This window comes from Colossoma macropomum, unplaced genomic scaffold, assembly GCF_904425465.1.
Source record: "Colossoma macropomum unplaced genomic scaffold, Colossoma_macropomum, whole genome shotgun sequence".
NCBI classification, from domain to species: Eukaryota; Metazoa; Chordata; class Actinopteri; order Characiformes; family Serrasalmidae; genus Colossoma; species Colossoma macropomum.
This window is the reverse complement of record NW_023494828.1, coordinates 338,484-358,653: the sequence shown is the minus strand read 5'-3', so window position 1 is coordinate 358,653 and position 20,170 is coordinate 338,484. Positions and strand designations below refer to the sequence as shown.

The following is a 20,170-nucleotide window of genomic DNA, read 5'->3' as shown; positions in this document are numbered from 1 at the left end:
GTATTCTATTTAGAAAAATAAAAGAAAACAGTTAACTCTAGTTTATAAATAATCATGTGCATTTCTCATTTTTATTTGTTGTCTTGAATATTATTTTTGGATGTCATTTTTCTCATTCAGAAACAGCCAAGAAATGAAAAGCAAAAACAATAAGATCCGCCTTTTACAACTATAAGCCATTTTATTGGCTATATTTTGCTGTCGTCAGTTCGAGACTGTGTTTTAATTGGTGAAAATCAGCGTCCGTCAATTATCATCATTTTGATTGGCTATTGCTTTAGGTTCCCTGCGTATTCAACGTGACTCGCGCAGGAAGCAGCAACGTTGTTCTCCGAGCGGTACAGCAGTCAAGGGCCTCAGGAAACGAAATTAATTATCTTATTAAAACAGTTGTTAAAACACTATCTAGAGACACACATTTTTCGCAGTTGCATCACTCAAACGTTGTCGAACAACTTTTACAATGCCTAGAGGAGGTAAGTGGCTATGATGCTCCTGTAGTTGTGTGTTGGCTGGAGTGAAACACGACGCTAACGCGAACCTCACAAGAACTCAAACATGTTAGGTTAACGTGCTGCTCACTGGTGATCAGGTGATTTGCCTTTAGATGGGAGCTCGACAGAGAATGAACTCGGTAATCGGCGACAAAACAGTAATGAGGCAAACCAAAGGAAACCAAACTAACTGACCTGGGCTGCGTTCCTCAAAAGCATCTTTGCACAAAAGGATTCTTAAATGGTAGAGCGAACATCACAGTGATCATCCTACCTACCAAGTTAGGAAGACCTTAACATTAAAATGCATTTGGAAACGGGTACGGAACCGCTTTGTTCTCCGTGTATTGCGTCCGTTATTATAGTATTATTGAAGAGTTGCTGTTCGCGTCATTATGCTTTAACGCTGATGCTAGCGTTGAGATATATGAACTTACATGTGCTTATGGAGAAACGAGTTAGGCAAGAAACCTGTACTTTCAGTCACCAGCGTTAGATCAGTAGCGTAGCGTCTTCTACGCCATCTGAATAGCAATTCGTGTTGGATGAAGAGGAGATGGATGAGCTAACCTAGAGTAATGCTCATGCTCCTATATATCTTGAAAACGTAAATACGGACAGCTTTGTATTTGACTATAGTCTTCCTTGTGTTGGGCTTCCCGTTAGTTAGGCTAGCCAAGTTAGACTATGGCCCCCAGCCGCCAAGCTGCGCATGCGTGAAATAGTTTTAAACTATTGTTCGATGCTACTTTCGTTGTATGCGCCGGGGTAGCTCTAAGCTGCTATTTCTAATCCATACCTAAATCGACGTGTGTGTATGTATGTATGTATGTATGTATGTATATATATATATATATATATATATATATATATATATATGTATATATATATATATATATATATATATGGCCTATATAAATATATAATGTATGTGTGTATAAATGTATACATGTGTGTGTGTGCATACATATAGGCCAACCCCTGTAAAACAATCCCATAGTATTATCCCTCTTCTACCAAACTTTACTGCGTAGTGCAGTCAGGCATTCTCCTGGCATTTGCCAAACCCAGATTTGTCCATCAGACTGCCAGATAGAGAAGCTTGATTTAGCACACAGAATACGTTTCCGCTGTTCCAGAGTCCAGTGATGGCGAGCTTTACACCACAGATATATGTGTGTGTGTATGTGTGCTATGGATGCTGTGCAAAATAAAATAAAATTTAGATTGAAAATAGTACAAAAACATGTCAAATGTTAAAACTGAGGAATTGTGTTGTCTTTTGAAAAATACATGCTCATTTTGAATTTCATGCCAGCAACATGTTTCAGAAAACTTGGGACAGGGCTGTGTTTACCACTGTGTTACACTGCCTCTTCTTTTAACATCACTCTGTAAGCATTTAGGAACTGAGGAGGCCTATTGGACTGCAGGCAGGCCAGTTAACTCCTGGACTCTTTTACTGTCTGCTGTTATAATACATGCACAATGTGGTTTGGCATTGTCTTGCTAAAATAAGCAAGGCCTTTCTAGAAAAAGACATCATCTGGATGGCAACATATGTTGCTTCAAAACCTGTATATATCGTTTAGCATTAATGTTGCCTTCACAGCTGTGCACCAATCCATAGATGCTGGCTTTCAAATTGTATGCTGATAAGCTGGATGGTCCCTCTCCTCTTTAGCCTCTTTGTATTATTTTATATTCAATATAGTGTTTCAATAATTAGCACATCATTGCATTCTGTTATTATGGTTGTACGTATATAGATATAATATATATAGATACTTTGTGTGTGTGTGTGTGTGAAATTATAGCACCTAAGTTAAAGTCTTTAGGGCTCTTTGTAAGTGTTTACAATCTAATGCATGCCCCCAATTAGTTTTTGCTGAGTATCCACACTGCACATTGACATTTTTTTCTATGTAACTTATGTGTCCTTAGGAAAAAAAGGCCACAAAGGTCGTGGCAAACAGTTCAGCAATCCTGAGGAAATCGACAGACAGATGCGAGCACAGAGGGAGAGGGTGAATATCTGTGTTAATTATTGTGGGTCCTCAGCTGCACAAAACCTCTCAGACAGAGGTGTTCATGTACAGACACAATCCTTGAAGGGTAAACTTTTCATTTTGTAGGAGGAAAATGGTGATGCTGAACGTAAAAGTTCATCGGAATCTGAGGAGGAAAGCAGCAGTGAAGATGAACAGGTACATATAACACAAGAACAGCTAATAAAAAAGCAGGACGAATAATTGTTCCTTACACGTTATGTATTATCTTTTAAATTGCTTTAAATGTGCTTATATTCAAAGAACCAGAAAAGGAGTGGCGTGGAAGGATTGATTGAGATTGAGAATCCCAATCGTGTCTCCCAGAAGAACAAAAAAATTGCTGAAATAGATATTGGCATGCCAAGAGAGCTCTCACGTAGAGAGAGGTATGTGGAAATACCTGGTTTCACAGAGAGTAAAGTTTTGGTATTGAATATGTTTTGTTTGAACTTGTTTATTTGTTGGATAATTTACTTCTTGTATAATGAAAATTATTAATGAATGTGTGTCTTGGTGGGAGGGAGGAGATTGAGAGGCAGAAAGCAAAGGAGCGCTACATGAAGCTGCATCTAGAGGGGAAGACTGAGCAAGCCAGGGCAGATTTGGCTAGACTGGCCATCATTAAGAAACAAAGAGAAGAGGCAGCAAAAAAGAGAGAGGAAATGAGAAAAGGTGAGTCCATTAATTCAGTTTTCATTCTCTTTCTGTATGAATTTTGTGTAATAGTGTACGTCATAGACATAATCCTTATTTATTTTACTTAATTACACCTTGTACTATATTAACTATATTTAAGTGAAACAGTAATGTGACATGTTAATGTAATTTGGCATGCATTATTTTAGCTAAAATAATTGACTTTTGTTGGATTACATCAGGGGATGGGAACTGAAAGCCAGAGACCTGCACAGTTTGATGATTTCCCTACTCAGACGCACCTAGCAATTAATTGAATCAGGTGTGTTTGAGCATGGACATTGCCTGTGCAGGAATCTGGCCCTCCTCTGGATTACATAAATACCTAGATCGGGGTGCCCAGTCATGGCCCTGGGAAGCTACCACCCTGCAGTGTTTATCTCCAACCCTAATTTAACACACGATTCGGGAAATGAAGGCCTTCAGGAGTGTCCGAGTATTAGAGCAGGTTGTGTTGGACCTGAACTCTCCAGGGTGATAGAGCCTTCAAAACCAGAATTGGAAACTCCTGACCTAGATTTATCAAATCATGATGGCAGAATTGTTATTTCTAATTTTAATCCATCACAGAAAAAGAAGCACAGGAGACCAGACGCTAGCCTCTTTCCCATCTTTGAGGACAGGGCTGTCCTGGGGCAGGCAGGTGGGCAGGGACCAAATTAATTAGGGATACAGCTCAGGGGTATCCACACACACACACACACACACACACACACACACACACACACACACACACCCCCCTTCACTGTGCTCTGATCCTAAAGCTGCTGGAGTTTACTCCTAAATTATTTTTTTTTATATGTTATAATATACCTTTTGATTGGGATATGCTCCAAGCGTTCAGCAAGTTGTGTTCTTGCTGACATCTCTTAGCCGGTTCCAAAGGAGTGGCATAGAGTAGTGAATGGAGAAACACTAGCAAACCTGTGGCACCTGTAAAACACCATCTGCTCCTGTTCTGGCCTGTGCCCATTTTTCTTTTTTCTTTTTTTTTTCTTTTTTTTATATTCTTAAATGCATAAGCTATGTATAATACGATACCTTGTAAATTAACCTGTGCTGAATAATTCTTTTTTTTGCATGCCAGTTACTTGATGCATCAAAATTCATTTTGCTGATTCACAGACGGTTACCACATGAGGTTACGCCATTAAACAGTAATTGAATAATTTAATATCAGCAGTATTAAGTGACTGGTCTCTTGTAATGTTAGCAGTAAACAAACATTTAAACAGAGGAAAAGTTTCCCTTTTATCTGAAAATTGCCATTATTTATTCATGACCAATTCATAGGTTTGTCTCATTAATAAATATTGTATGCTGTTTGTGCTGTTGTGTACAGTCTGTTTGTGGGACCCAAATTGCCTTGAACATTAAGAGAAGCAATACTACACATGCAGGTGATGCAACATTTAGCTCAGCTCTAAAATGTATACGTTTTGAAAAGTGTTTGAAGACTTAAGGTGCTGTCCAGGACTGAAATAAGTATTTACATTATAAGGTATTGGTAGGAGGGATATGTGTTTGTATCCTAACTTGATTTGTTGCATAGAAATAAATACTTCAGTACATTAACTTTTTGTCCATGGACTTTGTCACAAATTTTAATAAACATGTGTGCCATGGTTTTGCAGTATACAGTTTCTGGTCACTTTATTGGAAACCTCTACTTTGTATGTTCATCTTTCTGGTGCATGGTTCAAGACTATAGCCAATTTGTTGATGCACAATTTGTTAGTCATCATCTAGGCTGCAGGTTCTAAAAACATTCCCTCAAGGGAAGACGGATAAACATATACATTGTGGAAGCACTTTATTGTAAGGGTACACGATTTTACAGTAATTAAGGTATTTGCTAATGAAAAATTAATTAGAAAATAGTCATTAATCAGGAACAAATAAATGTCATTAACAACTGTAAGTCCTCAACATTAACTAATGCATGTAGTAATGAATGGAGATGAAGGTAATAAAGGCTTAAATGTCTGATTGATCAGGAATTAATATGTTCATTAAAGAACCTCTCCAGGCATTGATTAAACCCCTAAAAAATCTCTGTTCAGCAAAATTACATATTTTGAGATTTTCAAGATGTAATTCTACACCTTTTACCACTGCTAACATTACACTGAATGCAGTTTGTGCTTTAAAGTTGTTGCTACAGCCACTTTCGGAGGAACAGTTCATTTTCTCCTTCAAAAACTGTCAGCATCTGAAAGAGCGAGTGCTTGGCAACAGGGATGGGGGAGTAGCTAAGTAGTGTGCTACTTTTTTGTAGCTAACTGCAAATTTTTGTAGCTAATAGCTGTAGCCGCTACAGTTTTATGAAATGTAGCTAATAGCTGTAGCGCCTACAATTTTTTGTGTAGCTATAGCGATAATTTTCGCTACAATTTCGCTACAGACTTCAGGCACTCCGCGCAAAATTTAAACCACAGAACGCAGACAGTTCGAGCAAACAGTCACACGCTGGTCCCACGCGCTGATCACTCCTTAGTAGGCTTAACTGGGGGTCGGCAACCGAAATGTTGAGCCATTTTGTCCTTTCAACAAAAATTAAACCACCTTGGGAGCCACAAAATTGTATGTCCATTTTACCATCATGGCTGTAAATACGTCTCAGTATGTGCTAATGTGCTAGTACAGACTAAAAATATAAACGAAAACGCAGACTTACTTTGCTCTGATTTAAACTTTAGGTCAGCTGTAGTCGCTTTTCTTGTACCTCAGTCAGGAAACTCGCAAAAGCGTTCTAAAATGTCTCTCAACTTTTGACTTTTTACGAGGCTGAAGTCGCTTCTCATTCACCAGCTTCTTGTTCGAATTGTCCCGTTCCACCTTAAATGTACTGAAGTACTGCTGTGCCATTTAAGGTGGAAGGGGAAAATTTGAACGAGAAGCTGGCAAAAGAGAAGCTGCAGCCTTGCGACTTAGTGTTTGACAGTTTCTCGTTGCAGATTAAACATATCAGGAAACCTGCTGGAGTGCTTTTATATGCAGATAAGTCTGTTCATCTCCAAATTACTGATGTTCGTCATAAATCTCTCTGTTTGCCATTTTGTTAGCTATTAGCTAGGCAAGATTGTTGTTATCTGCATTGCTATGGTGACCAGCCGTCTGCACGTTAATCTTCAGCATTAAAGGTTGGTGAATTAGCAGTTATGCGTTTGTTTGGTGTGGTTTGTATACAGTAATTTTTGTTGATTTTTGTTAGGAAAACCCTGGAATGATTGACTTTGCCTTTACTTAGTCTAAATTTTGTTGGATATCACGCCTTTGGTTGTGTAAGTTTGATTTGTTGGTTACACTTAACCTTTTTGGTGTATTTGTTTTTGTATATTTGCAGCTTTTAAGTGGCACGTGATTAAATGCAGTGTCTTGTTCACAGTTGGGCTTGTTTGGTGTGTCAGGTGGAGATACACAAACATTCTGACAAATCATTCAATTTCAAGCTGGGCAATTATGACAAAGATAAAGTGACGCACCTTTCTGTGGTGCCCCGAAGGGATACGAACGACTATATTTCTGAGATTAGAAACCCATAAGGCAGGGGTGTCAAACTCAACCACTGAAAGAGCCATATAAAAAATGTCAACAAATCTGTGTTTTTATTTTATTTTATTTTTACATAGAACGTAACAGGAGAATGCCACCTGCCAGGAAAGGCACCCCCTCTTAGGTATCATATATTGGTCTCAAATATGTATTACTAATACATATATATATATATATATATATATATATATATATATATATATATATATATATAGAGAGAGAGAGAGAGATATAGATATATAGATATATAATGTGTATGTGTGTGTGTATTAGTTCTGTCCACAAAAAAAATAAAGCACCTTTTTATCCAGTCCATGTGCCATAAAATGCATCCCCTCTTGAATCTAGCTGTAAAATTGTAATATATGTATATTTGTACATAATATTTTGGTTCCTTTTTATTCAGTCTAATATTTAAAGATTTATATTTACATTTACAACATTTAGCAGATGCTCTTATCCAAAGCGACTTACAAAAAATTCTTTGTTGTCTACTCAGAAAAAGTATCTTTGCTAGTTACAAATAGGTTAAAGAGAAATCTAGTCCTGAGGTCAGATGTTGCTAGAAACAAAAGCCCAGAATTAAACATAGTGCAAAACAATACATTTCTATAAGTTCTTAGCTTAGTGCTCACTTAAGTGCTGTAAAAAGAGATGCGTCTTCAGTGTGCGTTTGAAGACCACAAGGGACTCTGCTGTTCGGACAACCAGTGGGAGCCACATGGGTGTACTCGAAGTTCGAAGGGCTCGATGTACAGTTTGAGTTTTGACCATTGCCATTAGGTAGGGAGGGGCTGGTCCGTTTTTGGCTTTGGCTGGTTTTTGGAATTGTCCTTAAAAAAATATATGGTGTTCACCATATATTTTTTCTTTTTCCACCATTTTATAAGCTTTTCTTACAGCCCTGGATATACATTTTCCTGCAGTGTGACATCACATTACAGTTAAATAAAAAAACAATGCATAATAATAATTTTACATATCTATACTTGTATTCAAAATTTAAAGATCTCTTTATGCAAACTTTAATTAATACATTGCATATGTGCATTATTTATAGTTGTTTTTCAATTCCATTCTTTATTTGTAGCCTTTATCGCTCGCACTAGTTGAACTATCTTATAAAATGATAACATTCTGGTGAATTCTCCATTTTCTTTTTATAGTTAAATTATGCAATGTTTTAGAAAACACAATGATTGAATTAACTGAACCCTCATAAAAGCCATTTAATTTCGTTTGAAATGATGTCACTGAACAGGACAAGATGAGACACTATAGAAGTATTATTAGTAAAAAATGCGTAATAAATGCCTTTAGAACAATGATTCATTTGCATAAATTATCTGAACATGGGACGAAATATTAAAATTCATTATAGTCTTTGTTCTAATATATGAATTTGGACAAAAAAAAGATGACTGATTAAAACTTAACATTTTGGAGCGTTCCTTTTTTTCACAGTAGATAAAGGTAAACAAGACACTAAAATGAATGACATTTTGGACACAATGTTTTAACTTAAAAGATTTAGGACTGTCATGAACACGACATTTTAACAACATTTTAAGGAAGTTTTTAAAATAACTGACAATTTTTTTCTGATTGCTTTTGTTTCAGCATCCAGCTTTGCTGTAAGCTTCTTGTTTTCTCTTTCCAGCTTCTTTATTTTAGATCTTAACTTAGTTTGGGGAGTTTTCCTGTGATGACTATTGCTTTGTAGATGTACTGTGGGAAGGTTAGTAGCTGGAAAACTCTGGGCTGGAGGACTAGTAGCTGACAGAATGGCAGCTTGTGGATCTTGAATTGGAGAATGAGTAGATTGGGAACCATGAGCAGGAGTACCACAAGCTGGATTAAAAGCACCCTCATATTTGTGAGGCATATCTGGACCTTCAGGTGATGGGGGAGTTAAGTTTAAAATGGCTGCCAGATCCTTCTTTCTCTTCCTGCCCCTTGCCTTTGTCTTCCTCCATCATCCAAAGCTTATCTCTTTTTTGTTTCGATAGACAATTTATATTTCATGGTTAAATTTCCCCTTTTGCCTTCTTTTCATGATATCTGTTGATAAAGACAGTTGTTACATGTATTCCCAACAAAATTTATTATTTTCAGTATTAAAGAAGGCTTCACTAACTGTCTCTGTCTTTCCCTATAATAGCTTATTTACTTTCTTCTTCTTTCCCTAAGGATCTTCTCACGCCTATCTTCATCCTGGTTTAACCTTTCCCTGCATGACTAGTAACACAACTAACTTATGTATGTCACACAGCGGGATAATATTGTCACACAACAGGACAGTTACACCATTGTGTCCATTTTGAATCCTTGTCATACATAACAGACCTTGAGCATTTTGCTAACTGAGTGAATATGCTGTTTTTAACTTTATTTAGTGATTTTTAAAATTTTATATTTTAAATTTCTCAAAGTAGAGCTGTCACACCACAGGACTAACAAAAATGGACATGTTAATCGTTTGACAAAGTATGAACGGCCAAACATCTAAGGGACCTTCTGGTTCGTGTTTGACAAAAAGACCCCTAAAGTTGTCATCAAACAGGCTTTTTAAAAACCTGATCATCCGTGTCACATCACAGGACAGCATTTTCATTACAAAACTTAATTTACTGTAATTATTATTGTGGGAGTCTTGTGCTTTTAAAAACCTTATATTGGTAAATAAAATATGTATAAAATAGTACCAAAAGCATTTATAAACAGTTCTAGGTGATAGTGACTTTTTATAAATGTTTATATTTCATACTTCATTTATTTTACCCTCACACCACATGACATTTTGAATGTTTACCTTACAATAAAAAAACATAATCTTTCTAAAAGTAGAACAGTTACATAAAACATTATTTTGCATTACTGAAACAAGTTTTTGGAGGAAAAACGAATCTTAATAAATTATTTTACTTGATTACGCTAAAATCAGGTGTCATGTCACCCACCCATGTACCAAAGAATCCCCAAGTTCTTTGCCAATTTACATTATGAAACATTCTTGAATTGTTGCACTATTTGCGTGCACAGTCTTTCACATCTTTGCTTCTGAAAGATTCAGCCTCTCTGAGATGCTGTTTTTATACCCAGTCATGTCAGATGTTCCATCGGGTGTTATAGCATTCCACAACTTTACCAGTCTTTTGTTGCCCCTGTACAAACTTTTTTGAAACATGTTGCTGGCATCACATTTCAAATTGCATATTTATTTTTAAAAAAACAATAACATTTCCCAGTTTCAACTTCTGATATGTTGTCTTTGTACAATTTTCAATGAAATATATAGGGTTTGCATGTCATTGATTTGCACATCATTGCATGCTGGTTTTATTTACATTTTGCAGTGTCCCAACTTTTTTGGAAACGGGGGTTGTAAAAGTAGAATAGATTATGAAAGGTAAAAAGAATTTTTTTTCAGGTTTACAGGAACATAAAAGAATGGAAAAAAATTAATTTCAACTAGGGCTGCAACAAATGACTATTTTGATAGTCGAATACTATATTGATTATTCGAAATATAAAATGCTCAACTACCAAATAACTCTTATGTAACTATCAGCATTTAAATTTAGCTTGAGGTTGTTTTATGCATTTGCAAACTAACAATGAAGACAAGAAAGATGAATACCTTATTTAAAAATTCACCATTTTAATGAACTTCTCTGCTAATACAAAAGATAAATAAAACAATATATTCCTCCTGTCAAAATTTAAAATCAAGGATGTGCACAGTAGCAGCAATAAAATCTGACAAAACTAAATTAGTATTCCCTCAGTCACACCAACAGGTTCTCTGTGTTTCACCAAACCACACGGCCGTATCTACATAAACATTACACAAACAATATACATCACATAAACATGAGTGTGGACCTTCCGTTATATAATCTGGTGCCGCTTTCTGAGTGCACTATTCTTGAAATAATATAATTTTGGACAGAACCTTTCTTAAATGCCGCCCTGTAATGGTACTGAACGCACTCCAGCAGCGATGTTGACTGCCCCAAAATGGCGGCACCATTCACGTGCCTGGCTGGACCCAACGAAGGATCTATGTATGTATCTGAGCAACCTTATCTCCAGCCATACACGAGAGCTGCGTTCAAATTCGGCAAGCAGTGGCGAATGATTGTGGCAAACTTGTTCTCTGTGAATGAAATTTGAACGATTTTATGTAAACATTCAATTTCAACGGTAACCCTTCGTCCACCTCCCCTGTATATTCGCGGCAAACTACCTCCTGAAATTGTTGGCAAGTGGTGGCAATTGTTAGCGGTGAACTCAAAGCAAATAGAAACCTGTTTGTAGCTGTTTGGAAACGTTGTCCTGTTTGCCAAATTTGAACGCACCGGTGGCCTCGATGTAAAGACAACGATGCATTTTTAAAACTGTAAACGTTATTTGGAAAGTGAACAGGCTCGCTGTGAATAATATTTACTTGTTTCTCCGTTCTAACTCTATTAACGATTCCGGAAAATATGCATTTCGAAATAGAAAATGTTACAGCTCAGCTCATAACATAAGTAAAATAAGTAAATAACATGAAGTAGGATAGCTTTTAGCATTAACATTAGCTAGGTTAGCTCGCTAGCGCAACTATCTTATCAAGATGAATCTTCTTTATCCAGTGAGCCGACGCGTTTCCTCTTTAGATACTCCAACATGGAGGATGTGCTCCCTTGCCAGCTAGGGCCGGTTTTTCCGGAGTTAAGCATGAAATGCTCCTACACTTGAGGCCGCCATCGCGCTTTTTTTAACTCTCCAGTAAACGATAATGTCAAAACATTCCTAGTTAGCGCGAGAAACACACGTGATAATGTCACCAACTAATCAACTATTAAATTAGTCGCCAACTAATTTGGTCGTCGATTTTATACACAACCTCAAGTGCAAAGGTTTAACTAGACAAAAGCTTAAAGAAAATCAGCAGGCTAAAAGAGTTGAGAGAGAGAGAAAGGTGGGGAGGGTCACTTGCGGGCGTCTTCCCCATGTAACACAGAATTGGTCAAAGCAGTTATAGCTTTATGCAAATTAGACAATCTACACACAATTGCTGTTTCATCATTACAAATCAAAACTATCACAATGCAGGCTTGGATTGTTTTAGAAACAGATCTGAACACATTATTGAGATTCAGTCAACAAAGACAGTTGACCTCATTCACCAACTGTTCTTAAGAAGAAACTTATTCTTAAAACCCACTTGCGCAGTTTTTACGAAGACTCTGACATTCACCAATGTTTTCTTATTTGGGATTTGTTCTTAGGTAGGAACAGAATCTACGCACACTCAAGAGCACAAAGGAGAACAGTTCTATGGTATAAGAACGCGTCACGAACCTGGCATAGACTTAGACCTCTTAGGACTTTTCTCAAGATCTATATCTTGAGAAAGATAACCCTTCAACATATTTGGGACTAATATGTATTACCTGTAAAGTATTATGTATGTAATACTTCATGGCAGGTGTTATTGTGTTATCTCTAACGTTCTTTCAGTTCACCCAAGCATGAAACGCTTTTAGTCCCCCCCATTTGTAACTAACGTGATCACTGTGCAAGTTTCATAGATACAATAATCAAGTGGTCATATTTAAGAGGGAATGCATTTCCTGGCAGGTGGGCTTCCTTAAAAGCCATCCCCCTATGACTGTTTCTGGTGACCCAACTATGAAATGTTTTTAGTAATATATATTTAAAGTCAACATTTATACCTGTATAGATATCATGGATGCAATAATAATGTAGCCAGATTTAAGAGGGGTGCATTTTCTGGCAGGTGGACTGCCTTAAATGACATCTTTCTATAACTTTCTTTGTATTGACACAACTATGAAATGATTCAAAATGATTAATCCAATTTCAAAGCGCACTAATTTTTTACAACCGTGAGGCACCTAGGAACTAATCACATAACAGTTGAAAGAGTGGGTCATAGAGTTTCTGACTCTCAGTATGGCTGTGAACCTCCAACAGCTCAGAGCATTCGTCATTGGTGCCAACAGTTCCAAGAAAAAGGTCACCAGCATCACCAGATCTCACGCTGTGTGACTTTTTTTTGTGGGGGCTCGTTAAGGATTCTGTTTATGTGCCACAATTTCCAACAACACTGGATGAACTCCAAAATCGTATTGAAAGAGCCGTGAGTACAGTGACACCTGACATGCTCAATCGAGTATGGCATGAATTTGACTTTTGCGTTGATGTTGTCTGTGCAGCTGGAGGATGTCACATTGAGCGCTTGTAAAATTACATAATAAACTTTACGCTCACTTAAACCATTTCCAATTTACTGCATTGTTCTATGATTTACAAGTGAAATAAATCATTTGAAATTGAATGAATCTTTTTGAATCACCCTGTATATTACACTTTTAGTAATACATATTTGTGACCAAAATGTGATACAGATGCAACTTTCATAGATACAACAACACCATAGCCAGTTCTGAGAAGGGGTGCTTTTCCTGGCAGATGGACTGCCTTTAAAAAGCATCCTTTTGTAACTTTCTATGTACACAATTTTAAAATAATTTAGTAATATACACTTAGTGTCAGCATGTGTTTTCTGCAATACATTTTCATGGCTGTAATAACAATTTAGCAAAAACTATGAGGGGGAGCATTTTCTGGCAAGCAGTCTGCTGAAAAAAAAACTATAGAACCCCTTTGTTTAGAAAGTGTTTCTAAAGGTCTAAAGGTGTTCTGCAGTGGTCTCTATTGGAAACCATTAAGCCAATGCCCATTAGAAAGCAAGAATGTAGGTTTTAACCCTAATGGTTTCTAATGGTCCTCTTTCAGCAGGGATATAAAACATTCTCCTATCACTTTCTTTCTTTTCAGTCGACTAAGAAATTGTATTAGCAGTATATATGTGCAAACAGCATGTACCTGTGCAAGCTACGGGAGACGGGGTTGGATGGCAGCAATACCCGTGTATCAGGATTTACAGTCTAAATCACTTAAAATAGATTGGTGGGAAAGGCGACACGATTAGTACTTGAGATTCATATGTATATTTCATTGTCAAGGAATAGCAACGTGCATGTTTTATTGCATACGAGGTGACTGCAGACTACAGCGTCGCAGAACAAGCAAGCAGCGGTGCATTTAAGCTACATTATCCTCTTTTATATTCGAGTCACCGTAGTTTAGAAGAACAACTGGGCTGTGTGCACTGTGTAAAACAGCGATTTACTTTATTGTTGATTGAATGAACGTAATCTATTGCACGTTCTTCTAGTCAGTATAAGTAAAGTAAAAGCAGATTACCTCCGCTTTCGAGGAAAAGACGTTGCGCGCGCGATCCCGAGAGGGCGTGCTTCTCCTGGCTGGGGCGCCGAATTCGGCACAACATCTTAACACCTCCAACCCCACTCGGCCCGTGCGAAGCCCATTTTCACATTCCCATCCTGATTTCGCTTGCCAAGGACCCTCGACCAGAGGTAGCAAGTTACCACGTTTTCACTGTTATGCAAGCTAGTGCAGTTAACTGTAAAAACGTGTCACTGATTTATTTCAGTTGTGTGCTAGCTTTGTTGCGTGTGTTTAAGAATATATTTAAGTTTACAAAAAGTCAGGCACGTATATATTTACATGTGCCAGGGTCAGCTCGGTAAAGTTAGGTTGATATGGATATTCGCGTTTCGTCCCCCCTATCGCTCACAAACAACCTCCTAAAATTTCTGATATTACATCTTCTAAATCGTGGTAAAAAAGACAACAAACTACAATCTTTATATTTCGCCGAAGTACCTTATCTTTTCATTTCGCCGAGTACATTTGATGAAAATAGCCGGAATCGCTGCAGCGGACGTCGAAGACGGTAAGGGACCATGTATAAAGTGCGGATACTGCTTAAGAACGTAAAACATTCAAAGACATGAAGAGCTTGTTGGTGTTGTTTATAAAGACTTTAAACTTACTGAAATACAAAGATGATGTAAAAAATCAATAACTGACATTAACAAGTATACATTTTTAGCAAATTAGGTAGTCTAAATGTGCATGTAGTGGACCTACAAATTGAATTGTTACAACACGTTCTAGTTTTGAAAAATGTTACCAACATGACTTGGTGGAATTGTATCATGCTCTATCAAGCTGTTATTAGAAAAAATACTACTACTTTTATAAAGTTGTGGGGGAAAAAACAAACAAACTGAGACACACTGCACAAACCTACTGCAAAATAAATCACTTGTACTTAATTAAACAACATCATACCAATAAAATACGAGCTTTAGTTTGATAATATATGCCTTCATAGAATTTGAATTAAGTTTTAAATTAGTACCGTGAGACATACAGATTTAAAATCACTTGTAGTTTACAGATACCGATCTGACAAACATACTGGAACCTTTAGATTGGTAAAATTTAGTTGAATTACAGTGATTTTTATTGATAAGTAATTAATTGCTACTGTGAGACATCCATAAGACATACACCTATAAAATCACTTGAAGTGTACAGATACCCATCTCACAAACATAATACAACCTTTAGTTTGATAAGACATTCCTTTTTCTTGATTTTTTATGACATTTAAATTCTTATTGTGAGACACCCAAGTGACATACAGATTTAAAGTCAATTGTAGTTTACAGATATCCATCTGACAAACATACTACAACTTTTAATTTGATAAAACTTGCATTGGTTGAATTTTAAAGATTTTTAAATTAGTTTTAAATTCCTACTGGGGGACCTCCATGTGACGTACATATCTAAAATCACTTGTGGTTTACAGATACTCATCTGACAAACACACTACAGGCTTTAGATTAATAAAATATGCACTAGTTAAAGATTTTCTTTCTAGAAATAATTTACAACTGTGACACATCCATATGACTTACAGATCTAAAATCACTTGTAATGTACAGAGACACACCCAACAGACTACAACCTTAAGTTTGGTAAAATATGCCTCAGTTGAATTTTAATGATTTTTTAAAAAGTGACAAATCACTATTGTGACACATTCATATGACTTACAGATCTAAAATCACTTTTATTGTACATATACCCATCTGACAAACATACTACAACCTTTAAATTGGTAAAACTTGCCTTGGTTGAATCGTAATGATTTTGTATAAGTTTTAAATTCCTACTGAGACATCCATGTCACATACAGATCTAACGTCACTTGTAGTGTACAGAGGCACACCTGACAAACATACCACAACCTAAGTTAGTTTGGTAAAATATGCCTTGACTGGATTTTAATGAATTATTTTTAGAAATAAATTATTACTGTGACACATCCATATGACTTACAGATCTAAAATCCCTTGTAATGTCCAGAGACATGCCTGACAAACATACTACAACCTTTAGTTGGGTAAAATGAGCCTTGACTGAAATGTAATGCATTTTTGTAGAAATAAAATACTACTATGAAACATCCATATGACTTACAGATATAAAATCACCTTTAGTGTACAGAGATGCATGTCTGACAAACATACTACAAGCTTTACTTTGGTAAAATATGCCTCGACTGAATTTTAATGCTTTTTTTCTAGAAATAAATTACTGCCGTCACACTTCCATATGACATGCAGATCTAAAATCACTTGTAGTGTACAGAGACACACCTGACAAACATACGACAACCTTTATTTTGGTAAAGTATGCCTTGACTGAATTTTAATTAATTTTTGTTAGAAAAAAATTGTCACGGTGAAACAATCGTATGACTTACAGATCTAAAATCACTTGTAGTGTACAGAGACATGCCTGACAAACGTACTACAACCTTTAGTTTGTTAAAATATACCACGACTGAATTTTAATGAATTTTTTTTAGAAATAAATTACTACTTCGACAGATCCATATGACTTACAGATCTAAAATCACTTGTAGTGTAGAGAGACACCTCCTGACAAACATACTACAACCTTTAGTTTGGTAAAATATGCCTCAGTTGAATTTTAATGATTTTTTAAAAAGTGACAAATCACTATTGTGACACATTCATATGACTTACAGATCTAAAATCACTTTTATTGTACATATACCCATCTGACAAACATACTACAACCTTTAAATTGGTAAAACTTGCCTTGGTTGAATCGTAATGATTTTGTATAAGTTTTAAATTCCTACTGAGACATCCATGTCACATACAGATCTAACGTCACTTGTAGTGTACAGAGGCACACCTGACAAACATACCACAACCTAAGTTAGTTTGGTAAAATATGCCTTGACTGGATTTTAATGAATTATTTTTAGAAATAAATTATTACTGCGACACATCCATATGACTTACAGATCTAAAATCCCTTGTAATGTCCAGAGACATGCCTGACAAACATACTACAACCTTTAGTTGGGTAAAATGAGCCTTGACTGAAATGTAATGCATTTTTGTAGAAATAAAATACTACTATGAAACATCCATATGACTTACAGATATAAAATCACCTTTAGTGTACAGAGATGCATGTCTGACAAACATACTACAAGCTTTACTTTGGTAAAATATGCCTCGACTGGATTTTAATGATTTTTTTTCTAGAAATAAATTACTACTGTCACATCCATATGACTTACAGATCTAAAATCACTTGTAGTGTAGAGAGACACCTCCTGACAAACATACTACAACCTTTAGTTTGGTAAAATCTGCCTCGACTGAATTTTAATGCTTTTTTTCTAGAAATAAATTACTGCTGTCACACTTCCATATGACATGCAGATCTAAAATCACTTGTACTGTACAGAGACACACCTGACAAACATACGACAACCTTTATTTTGGTAAAGTATGCCTTGACTGAATTTTAATTAATTTTTGTTAGAAAAAAATTGTCACGGTGACACAATCATATGACTTACAGATCTAAAATCACTTGTAGTGTACAGAGACATGCCTGACAAACGTACTACAACCTTTAGTTTGTTAAAATATACCTCGACTGAATTTTAATGAATTTTTTTTAGAAATAAATTACTACTTCGACAGATCCATATGACTTACAGATCTAAAATCACTTGTATTGTACAGAGACACACCTGACAAACATACTACAACCTTTAGTTTGGTAAAATATGCCTCGACTGATTTTTTATGATTTTTTCCAGAAATAAATTACTGCTGTCACACTTCCATATGACTTGCAGATCTAAAATCATCCATAGTGTACAGAGACACACCTGACAAACATACGACAAACTTTATTTTGGTAAAATATACCTTGACTAAAATTTTAATGAATTTTTTCTAGAAAAAAATTGTTACTGTCACACATCCATATGACCTACAGTTCTAACATCACTTGTAGTGTACAGAGACATGCCTGACAAACATACCACAACCAAGGCAAGTTTGGTAAAATATGCCTCGACTGAATGTTAATGGTTTTTTTCTAGAAATAAATTACAACTGTGACACATCCATATGACTTACAGATCTAAAATCACTTGTAGTGTACAGAGACATGCCTGACAAACGTACTACAACCTTTAGTTTGTTAAAATATACCTCAACTGGATTTTGTTTTAGAAATAAATTACTACTTCGACAGATCCAGATTCATATGACTTACAGATCTAAAATCCATTGTATTGTACAAAGACACACCTGACAAACATACTACAACCTTTAGTTTGGTAAAATTTGCCTCAACTGATTTTTTATGATTTTTTCTAGAAAAAACTGTGACACATCCATATGACTTACAGATCTAAAATCACTTGTACAGAGAGACACCTGACAAACATATTACAACCTTTAGTTTGGTAAAATATGCCACGACTGAATTTTAATGAATTTTTTGTAGACATACATTACTGCTGTCACACTTCTGTATGACATGCAGATCTAAAATCATTTGTATTGTACAGAGACATGCTAGACAAACATACTACAAACTTTATCTTGGTAAAATATGCCTTGGTTCAATTTTAATCAATTTTTTCTAGAAATAAATTGTTACTGTGACACATCCATATGACATACAGATGTAAAATCATTTGTAGTGTACAGAGACACATGTGTCAACATATTACAACCTTTATTTTGGTAAAATATGCCTTGGTTGAATTTTAATGATTTATTTTCCAGGAGTAAATTGTTATTGTGACACATTAATGTGACTTACAGATGTAAAATCACATGTAGTGTACAAAGACACATCTGACAAACATACTACAACCTTTAGTTTGGTAAAATATGCCTTGACTGAATTTTGAATGACTGACTGAATTTTTTGTAGAAATAAACTACTACTGTAACACATCCATATGACTTAGAGATCTTGATAGCTGGTTTCTGGGTTGGCCACTGCATTGTTTCACTGATTTTTCTTTAAGGGACTTTCAGAAAATTATTATTATGCTAAAATTTTAAAATGCTTGAATTTAAAATTTGGTGGTACTGTTATCACACACTTTCTTCTGTTTGGCTAATTAGATAGAATGTGGAAACTGCAAAATTTCGTTCCATGCAGACTGCTTTGGAATGACACCAGATGCTGTTCCTGATGAGGAAACATGACAATGTAAAATAGAAGTGATTTTAGATCTGTTAGTCATATGGATGTGCCACAGTACTAATTTATTTCTAGAAAAAAATAATTAAAATTCATTTGAGGCATATTTTACAAACTATAGGTTGTGGTATGTTTGTCAGGTGTGTCTCTGTATACTACAAGTTACATTAGATCTGTAGGTCACATGGATGTCTCACAGTAGGAATTTAAAACTTATAAAAAATTAGTACAATTCAACCAAGGCAAGTTTTACCAATCTAAAGGTTGTAGCCTATTTGTCAGACAGGTATCTGTACAATAAAAATGATTTTACATCTTTAAGTCATATGAATGTGTCACAGTGGTGATTTGTCACTTTTTTAAAAATCATTAAAATTCTACTGTCAAATTTTAATTCAACAGAGCCATATTTTACCAAAGTAAAGGTTGTAGTCTGTTTGTCGGGTGTGTCTCTGTACACTACAGGTGATTTTAGATCTGTAAGTCATATGGATGTGTCACAGTTGTAAATTATTTCTAGAAAGAAAATCATTAAAATTCAACTAGTGCATATTTTATTGATCTAAAGGCTGTAGTGTGTTTGTCAAATGTGTATTTGTACACTACAAGTGATTTTAGATCTGTATGTCACATGGATGTCCCCCAGTAGGAATTTAAAACTAATTTTAAAATCTTTAAAAATCAATACAAGTTTTACCAAATTAAAGGTTGTAGTATGTTTGTCAGATGGATATCTGTAAACTACATTTGATTTTAAATCTGTACTTCACTTGGATGTCTCACAATAGGAATTTAAATGTCATAAAAAATCAAACTAAAGGTTGTATTATGTTTGTGAGGGTATCTGTACACTAC

The 20,170-nt window shown here is 35.6% G+C and overlaps 1 protein-coding gene across 1 annotated transcript; it reads left to right on the top strand.

The window, feature by feature from the left end:
• The first annotated feature begins 305 nt into the window (after window positions 1-305).
• pdap1a (pdgfa associated protein 1a) lies at window positions 306-4,816 on the top strand. Its single transcript, XM_036560431.1, has 6 exons — window positions 306-476; window positions 2,439-2,521; window positions 2,630-2,701; window positions 2,807-2,931; window positions 3,066-3,217; window positions 3,812-4,816. The coding sequence occupies exons 1-6, from the start codon at window positions 464-466 to the stop codon at window positions 3,838-3,840; spliced, it is 474 nt and encodes a 157-aa protein (XP_036416324.1). The 5' UTR covers window positions 306-463; the 3' UTR covers window positions 3,841-4,816.
• The last annotated feature ends 15,354 nt before the right edge of the window (window positions 4,817-20,170 follow it).

Coding starts and splice junctions, on each gene's coding strand:
- pdap1a (XM_036560431.1), top strand. Junction 2,522..2,629: donor TGCGAGCACAGAGGGAGAGG/GTGAATATCTGT, acceptor TTCATTTTGTAG/GAGGAAAATGGTGATGCTGA. Junction 3,218..3,811: donor GAGAGAGGAAATGAGAAAAG/GTGAGTCCATTA, acceptor AATCCATCACAG/AAAAAGAAGCACAGGAGACC.